The sequence below is a fragment of the Barbus barbus genome (assembly GCF_936440315.1).
Source record: "Barbus barbus genome assembly, chromosome: 23".
Lineage (NCBI taxonomy): Eukaryota > Metazoa > Chordata > Actinopteri > Cypriniformes > Cyprinidae > Barbus > Barbus barbus.
In genome coordinates this window covers 19,635,566-19,644,756 of record NC_136751.1, presented here as the reverse complement: position 1 = coordinate 19,644,756, position 9,191 = coordinate 19,635,566, and the positions used below count along the sequence as shown (strand labels likewise).

The 9,191-nt window shown below is 37.1% G+C and overlaps 1 protein-coding gene across 1 annotated transcript; it reads right to left on the bottom strand.

The window, feature by feature from the left end:
• Nucleotides 1–28: 28 nt before the first annotated feature.
• LOC306842898 (protein FAM180A-like) lies at nt 29–4,618 on the bottom strand. The gene is made up of 4 exons (XM_079374070.1): nt 4,508–4,618; nt 1,796–1,981; nt 1,335–1,414; nt 29–605 (listed from the first exon to the last, which is right to left on the bottom strand). Exons 2-4 carry the CDS (start codon nt 1,869–1,871, stop codon nt 279–281), a joined length of 483 nt encoding a protein of 160 aa, XP_079230196.1. The 5' UTR covers nt 1,872–1,981; nt 4,508–4,618; the 3' UTR covers nt 29–278.
• Between the last annotated feature and the right edge of the window lie 4,573 nt (nt 4,619–9,191).

The following is a 9,191-nucleotide window of genomic DNA, read 5'->3' as shown; positions in this document are numbered from 1 at the left end:
TAAACCAGGTACAAATAATCTGGACGTTACTTTAAATGATGTTTATTTAACAAAGTTTTGAAGGAACACGTTCAGATGATCTACCCAGTCAGCATGAGATGAGGTACATACAGACTTTTCCTATCCCAGCCTAGGATATGGGGGAGTAGGCTACTCTGGGTTCGGGACAAATTCCGAGCTCAGAGCCCTCCCCTCAGAAAGCACGCCAAATATGCATACCCTTTATCTTATTTCATTTTCTGTACGTGTGAACTTGTGAATCACTGGTATGTTTATTGTTAAGACTTGCGTAGCTGAACGAAAGTAACATTTGCAAAACGACCATGAATATCCATCCAGGCCTGCTGCTCTGACTCTAGCCTCTGGTTTCGTGCCTGGTAGGCTGAATAGATAGTCCCGAGGAGGAGGGTCTCAAAACGGGCCTGAGTGAAAGAGTTGTCTTGCTCTTCCAGCATAGCCAGTAACTTCTCCATTGCAGAGACAGTCTTTGGGATACTGTCATTTATAAGAGATAAGAAAGTTCGCCCTTGTCGCATCGAGGCAATTTCTTGATCCCGCATGACAACATTATTGTCAACATCAATCTCCAGTCCTCTCCACAAGAACTAGGATTAAAAAAAATAAATTATTGTGAGCTGATCTGTATGATGAAGCCCATTAGGGGATGTGGTGATGAGGGGAATAAACAATTAGCTTATGTTTGCTTGCAAAAATATAGTGTTTAAATATGCCTTTGTTAACAATAGCACTGAAATGTAAATATTTCTTGAGGGAATGCAAAAGTTTATTGGAGAACAAACGTTTTGCTTGCCAATTCATAAAATATAATTACATGATTATTATTAAAAATATATTCCTTCTATCTCATGTTTTCCATCACCATGTGCCCTTTGGGACTCCATAGAGTTGTTTCTTCAGCAATTGTCTATATTTGTAGTTTAGTTAGATCATAAGATTATAATCATAGTATTTATTTAGCATTTTGCTTAAAGTTCAGGAGTGTGAGAACTGATTAAATATTCCATGTAATCTCTCAATACAGTGTTATAAAAACTGCATTCATAATAGGCTACTTATGGAGCGATTAGAATGTTTGAAATATTTTATATGAAATGGAGAATAATTTCTGCTTAAAATGTACAATCAAGGCTATTAAGCTTTATATTAAAAATGGTCATAAAAAGCACCTCACAGTGTATTTAAGATTAAAATTGTATCATTCCAGTATAGTATAACCTATAGTTTTTAACTGATCTTTGAAATAAATGAATGTTTTCACTACAATAATGAATTTAATTACTGTACATCATATGGATATAGCTATACCTTCTTACCTCAAACATCAGGTTAGCATCATTTACAGATCTGATAAAACCTTGATGTGCGAGTCCTCCGTGCAGAACCGCTGTAACATCTGCATGACATCACAGACTCATGAGTTACATTAAATGCATTAAACTTGAGCTGCAAGACAAACAAGTCTGAGCTATGTGAGCAATGCCATAACCGAGTATGAATAATACAAAACCAAAGTTTTAACCATCAAATAGTGCTTGCGGAGAATAAAGGGGGAAAATATGTGACTCTAACGTCACGGTTGGCAGAAATCATGTCCAACATGCCACAGAAGTGCCAGTGCCACAGTCCAACAGCACTGGAATAGCTAATAAAACCAAGTACTACTATTATGATCACATGGAAAACAAGCCTGCACATATGATTAATCTACATAAAAATGTATAACAACAAAGATTTAAGTATTTAAACAGAAGAACTGCACATGTCGTCTCTTTACCTGATGTATTCCAGGGCTCCCTGAAGCCAATAAGGCACAGGACAATACATACCACTTTGATGTGAGTCAACAACATTGCCACAAAAATAAAAACTGCACTTGATTCACGCAGCTTTCAGTCGTCATCCGTTTAAGCTCCACAAAAACGGGACTCCCGAGTTCTGATAGTGCGTCGCATTTTTTCACCTGCGGAAAAACACAATTTGAGCCAAACTGGGAGAGAGAAAAAATGCGACTACTAGACATGGTGACTTATATCTATTTATTTTTTATTGTTAATATTTGTAAGATGATATTGTGTAACAGAGCTTCATGAAATGCTAAGTTACTTGAAAATACGTTTAAAAATGTAGACTTTTTTTCGATATGCAATGCAATGACGGGTCTCCAACACATGGGCGCAGCAGAGAGTCGCGCAAATACGCGATGACGTCAATACGAAGAACGTGCTGTTTACTTCCTGAAGCTAGGGCTGTTCGATTCCGAAATTCTTGGAATCGAGTCCGATTCCTGGTTCTGTTCTGGAATAGATGGGATTCGATTCCAAGGTTCCACTGTAAAATAACCTCTGAACTTTTTTTTTTTTTTTTTTTTTGAACTGGTTCATTAAAACTATCTATCCGAAATAACCTTTTCGTGGAAACGTATGGAAGAAAATTAATGACAAATGTCTTTGAAACAAAAAAGCATGTTGAATTGCACTGAAAAAAGTAATGCATTGAATTAACAGTGCTTGCATTTTAATGCCTTGCATTTCCTGGGCTTGCATTTTTAGGTCCTTAATTTTAACATAGTTGTTTATTTAAACTTTGAATATTTCAATTCAAAATATTTCACACACATTTTCATAATCAAAAATGCAATAATTCATATTCACCTTCCAGAATTCATTTCCCAAATATTCAATCTGTTTAAAAATATGATGTATAGGCCTAATATTCGTGTAATATCCTAATATTACATTTCGTTCCATTTGATTTCACTTTACAAATTCGCTTCCACAAATTCAGTGGTTCAGTGGCCTTTAATGAAGGCCAAAACAACAGGTGGATCAAGTCATTCATTCACAAAAACTAATTTACAGAGCAAGCGCTAAGTAGAAGTTATGATTATCAATGCCAGTATCAATATGCGGAAAAGCTGATTGTGTTTACGTTTAATTCAACATTTTCACTGTTACTCATTTCCCCGTGTAAGCAGCTTTCTCTGCCGCAAAGGAGATTATAATGCTGTTTTACCCGACACTGATAGAACTAACATTTCATCTGAGGAAAACATATATTGCTTTCGGTTGCTTAGTTTCCTATACTTTGTAACATGGCTTGTGTGACCCTGTGCTGTAATACTGGGGTTGCCCTCATATGTCACACTCCAGGATTCCCCAGCGCCTCAGTGAACTAATACAGTGATACAGTGAAATGATAAATACAGTGTGAAGACCTCAGATCTCGGAATATACTTTATTGATGATGTAAACTATATAGACTACAGTTAAGCAGTGCGGTTGTCGATATCGTATTACACTAATATCAATGCACGGACTATCGTTTATTTCACTAGCTAGCTAATGGTACTAATTAGGGCGGGGTTGAAATCTGTTTTTCGATTTTAATCGTTTCTCATTGTGACAGTGATCTTATTGTAAATCCTAAGAATCGATGAATGTTGTTTTCACTTGATGCGTGAACAACTTAATGAAACACAATAAATCACAATAAGTTTTGTTACTTGAGATATGAAAGAAAGTGTCAGATTTCAGATTCTGTCAAAAGTTAAACAGTAAATACAGTTTTGGTGTTAAATGTAACGTGAAAGATCATTTTAGTGCCTCAGTACAAGCAGCAGTGCAGAACTCACATGAACCCATCATCTCTCCCTCTTTACTTCTAGTTACCACAGCAAATAAACATGAACAATCATCAGAAGGTGTTGAAAGAAACAGAACATCCTACCTGAATCACATCTCATCGCTCAGTCAGAGTTTCAAGACGTCAAAGAAACGGCTTGTAAACAATGTCACAGAAAAGTCATTGAGCGAATATAAACTCTAAACTTGTTATAACTAGAAAATTAATAAATAAATAAAAAGGATATTTTTGCTAAATATGTGCACTAGATGACATTCATTATATTTTTTTACTGAACCTGTTCTTCATTATGTAATTTTGAATAAATTAGTCTTAAAAACAAATAATGACATTCACTGTTTAAATGTTTGTATTTCAGCAAATTGGAGAAGAAAAATAAATGTTCACTGTATTTATCACTTCACTGTATTAGTTCACTGAGGCGCTGGGGAATCCTGGAGTGTGACATATGAGGGCAACCCCATATTACAGCACAGGGTCACACAAGCCATGATACAAAGTATAGGAAACTAAGCAACCGAAAGCAATATATGTCTTCCTCAGATGTAATATTAGTTCTGTACATCAGCATTATAATCTCCTTTGCGGCAGAGAAAGCTGCTTACACGGGGAAATGAGTCGATTTAAAGGTAAACCAGCTTTTCCGCATATTGATACTGGCATTGATAATCATAACTTCTAAGTAAAGTGAAGTGACATACGGCCAAGTATGGTGACCCATACTTGGAATTCGTGCTCTGCATTTAACCCATCCAAAGTGCACACACACAGCAGTAAACACACACACACACCGTGAACACACACCCGGAGCAGTTCATCAGAACTACTTACCGCTTCTACTTACCTGCAAATTAGTTTTTGTGACTGAATGACTTGATCCACCTGTTGTTTTGGCCTTCATTAAAGCCTGCTGGTGAGCGACAGACAGCAGCTGGAGATCATGCATCGGCGCTCTGCTGCTATTCCTGCGGGTCCCTGATGTGCAATGACGAATTTCCTGCTGAATTTGTGGAAGCGTTTTTGTAAAGTGAAATAAAATGGACCAAAATGTTTCTGTCGAATATTAGACATTGTATTTTTTAAACAGATTGAATATTTGAGAAGTGAATTCTAGAAGGTGAATATGAATTATTGAATTTGTAATTATGAAAATGTGTGTGAAAGATTTTGAATTGCAATGTTCACAGCTTAAATAAACAACTATGAAGTGAAGTGACATACTGCCAAGTATGGTGACCCATACTCGGAATTCGTGCTCTGGATTTAACCCATCCAACGTGCACACACACAGCAGTGAACACACACACACTGTGAACACACACCCCCGGAGCAGTGGGCAGCCATTTATGCTGCGGCGCCTGGGGAGTAGCTGGGGGTTCGGTGCCTTGCTCAAGGGCACCTCAGTTGTGGTATTGAGGGTGGAGAGAGCGCTGGACATTCACTCCCCCCACCTACAATCCCTGCCAGCCCGAGACTCGAACCCGCAACCTTTGGATTCCGAGTCCAACTCTCTAACTATTAGGCTACGACTTCCCAACTATGTTAAATTTCAGGAGCTAAAAATGCAAGCCCTGGAAATACAAGGCGTTTTTTGTTTCAAAAACATTTGTCATTATTTTTCTTCCCTAGAAAGGACTTCTAATCACCATTAGCGAGCATGAGGCAAATTAATGGGTGCTTTTCAAACGGAAGGCTGCATCCTCAAACTCAGATGAGCTCAGGACTCGTTTTCTTTCAGTTTATTTTTGTGAATTTAAATGTATGCAGCCTTAGGTTTGAGAGGCATTCATAAGATTTGTTAAACTGAAAACGGCTCTGAATGGGTGAACGAGTCGATTCCCCTTGATGGGATCTATTCGACTCTCGATTCCCAGCGATTCTTTTTTGAATCGATTCCCAACGATTCTTTTTTTTAATCGATGCCCAACGATTCTTTTTGGAATCGATTCCCAGCTGAAGCTCACAAGCAGTCTTTTGGTATGGCAAAGATTTAACACATGCTAACATTTATAAATGATACCGCGCGTGTGCTGTCTACAGTTCTACATCTGACACACTGTTTGAAGAGCGTCTCGCTGTAGCCTGCGGTGGACATCCAACCCCGCCCACATCCAAGCGTGACGTCACAAGCCACGCCTGTGTCCAAATACGTCACATACCTATTATTTTGCACCAGGAAAAACAAGAAGATAAGCATAATTGTTTGCAAACCGAAGCAAAAGAAGTTTGCTGTGTTGGTAATTAAAAAAAAAAACATATTTTGTCTTTAGGAAGACTTAAAACGTTGACAACTTGAATGTTTGTGTGCATATGTAAACAACAGTTCAGCATGCTTATGTGTTTTGAACTGTACACAGGCACGTTATTGTATTGCCTGTGTACAGTATATATATATATATATATATATATGTATGCGTGTTTGTTTGTTTGTGTGGGTGCGTGTTTGTGTGTGCGCGTGTGTGTGTGTGTGTTATCCAGCAAGAAGTGAAATGATGTGGTTCCTCAACCAAGATACTGTGGAAGGGTACTGTGATCAGTGTCATTAAAATATCATGTGTGTGGGGAGAGATAAATACATATGTGAGAGGTATAGAGTGTGTATATGAGTAGGTAAGAGTGTTATTTAGCTATTATAAAAAAAGGGTTATTAAAAAAATTGCACATTCAGTTCATTTTATGTCACAAAAAAACAGTGCACTATATATTTATTAGTGCACTGATTCTTACAACATATAATGAATGTTGAGTTAATGTGCAATTTTTTTATAACACTCATCTCACCCACTAACAGATATGTACTTACCACCCCACACACACACACAAAAACACTCACTCACATACAGATGATATTTTTAATGATATACACTGATCACCCTTGCACAGTAACTTGGTTGAGCAACCATCATTTCACTATGAATTGCAGGATAACTCTGTGTTTGTGACAAATTATCTTTGTATCATTCTATATGAATGGAAAGATCACATAATGATTGTCAATCTTTGTCATGTTTTACAGCATTCTACACATTTTTGTTCCTACCCTGATGCAAAGCAGTTCTGCCGGGATGAGGTGTTCCTGCTGCAGTTTCACCAGTAAAGAAAGGTCTGGAGGAATGGTGGGAGCATTTCTCTAGATACTGTAGTGATTGATTTTTGTGGTTTAAAATCATAAATATTCTTGTATGCAAAATGATGAGGTAAATACTATTTAGTATGACAAATATTTAGTGGACCAACACACATGTATTCTATATTTTTAACAGGAGTGCCAAGAGGACATAAAGTGGAAGTTTTTAAGAGACATTGGCCCAGTGTTGTGCTGGATACAGAGTCACCGTGAGTTATTCTGTGGGGAGGTGAAAGGCCTGTCTTACTCCAGATGGATGGTAAAAATCAACAAAATGCCATCAAAGACTACCTGGGGTCGAATCAGATGAAGCAAGAGATGTTACATTTACATTTATTCATTTAGCTGACGCTTTTATCCAAAGCGACTTACAATTGCTATATATGTCAGAGGTCGCACGCCTCTGGAGCAACTAGGGGGTTAAGTGTCTTGCTCAGGGACACATTGGTGTCACACAGTGGATTCGAACCCGGGTCTCTCACACCAAAGGCATGTGTCTTATCCACTGCGCCATCACCACCTTTTTATTCATCTCTCAGGACCTGCAGTGGGACATTCACATTCACACTCTCCAAGAACTGTACTTATCCAGAGTGAGCAAAAGGGCTGGCAAAATCACTCTGGACCCCTCACATCCAGCACACTCCCTCTTTGAACTGTTACCGTCTGGTCGACGCTACAGAGCTCTGAGCACCAGAACGACCAGACACAGAAACAGTTTCTTCCCTCAGGCCATATCTACCTCACAAACAGTTAAATGTTCTCCCCACTGTGCAATAAAATATGTGCAATACCAAATTATCCATACTTATATTTATTATACATATGTTTTTGATTTAATATATCATACATCTATCCACATTCCCTTGCATAATTTATAGCACATCTGTACAATACAATATTCTGATTGTTTGAGCATCTGCAGGAGCTGGACACATTCATATCAAACTTTCTTGCTGAACAAGGCTTGAAAGTCCATGCCATGTTTCTGTGAATAATCTAACAAGGCAAGGAATCTCTCTGTGTAGTTTATGTGTGTATGTGTACTGCATTTCAAGAACTGCTTATCTGATCATTCAGCTGTTCATTTATGATAGTTGAAACATATCTCTTATAGAACATATATTTTGTAAAAAAATGTATTTAGTTATTTTTGTAAAATAATAAATATAAAATACCTAATGAATCAAGGGATGTCTGTTTATTCATCTTTAAATATGTGGAGGACCTGGACACACTTCATATGAAGTTTTGTTGATGAACAAGGCCTGAATGTCATGTTACTTGTTATAATCTTTCAAAGCAAGCAATCTCTGTTCAGCAAATGTATGTGTCTCCTACTGCGTACTGTATGGAGAACTGCCAATCCTTTCATTCAAATGTTAACAATTGATGATAAGTGGAACAACACAACTTTATAAAATTAAATGACAATTATAAATTATAACAATGTGTTGTGACTTTTACAATAACGTCTTTATAAAATTAAACGACGATTATAAATTATAACAATGTGTTGTGACTTTTACAATAACGTCTTTATAAAATTAAATGACAATTATAAATTATAACAATGTATTGTGACTTTTACAATAACGTCTTTATAAAATTAAATGACAATTATAAATTATAACAATGTGTTGTGACTTTTACAATAACAAAATCTAATTATCCCTTTTAATTTTATAAATCTAAAAGGTGTCTTAGGTAGTTTAAAATCGATAGTAATAAATGAGAATTTATCTCATTACAATAAGGTTGAATAAGGTAAGGTGTAGAGGTTTTTTATTACAATTAGCCTAATTTAATCAACCTTAATCATTTAATCAAATTTAAGTGTTTTACAGGCTCTTGTGATGAGAAATCAGCTCTGTACATTAGACATATTAAATATATTACATTTAAGTTGTGCCATTTTAGCCTAGACATCCTTTAAATAAATAAGAAAACGTGTATTAGTAAAACGAAAGGCAACATTATTTTATTTAGATCCCAGAAACTGCTGTAAATTGCTTGGACAAAACGTTACTTCCGGGTTTCCCGGGGAATAACAAGAGGTGACGTATATTATAGGGCGTGGTTTCTGACGTAACGTTTTGACGTGGGCGTGACTGTATTGGTATGGGCGTGGCTTGTGGCGTCACACTTGGATGTGGGCGGGGTTGGATGTCCACCGCAGGATGCAGCTAGCCCTACGTGGGACTGTTTCCTCGATTGTGGACTCATTAGGATGGTGAAACCTAAATCTAGATGGCTTAAGTTAGCATTAGCTACAAAGCTGGCCAGTTTACCATAGATGGACATCATTTGACTGAGCGAACTGCTCAGTCCAGTTTAATGCTGATAGTGGAACCGTATACATGCAAAACCATCCATAAATATCTTATTAAACTGTTTGGAA

Excerpts from the sequence above, each read along its gene's own strand:
- LOC306842898 (XM_079374070.1), bottom strand. The coding sequence starts at position 1,871 with ATGTTGTTGACTCACATCAAAGTGGTATGTATTGTCCTGTGCCTTATT. Across the intron at positions 1,415-1,795 it reads GGAGCCCTGGAATACATCAG|ATGTTACAGCGGTTCTGCAC; the intron begins GTAAAGAGACGA and ends GATGTCATGCAG. Across the intron at positions 606-1,334 it reads ATGCTAACCTGATGTTTGAG|TTCTTGTGGAGAGGACTGGA; the intron begins GTAAGAAGGTAT and ends TTTTAATCCTAG.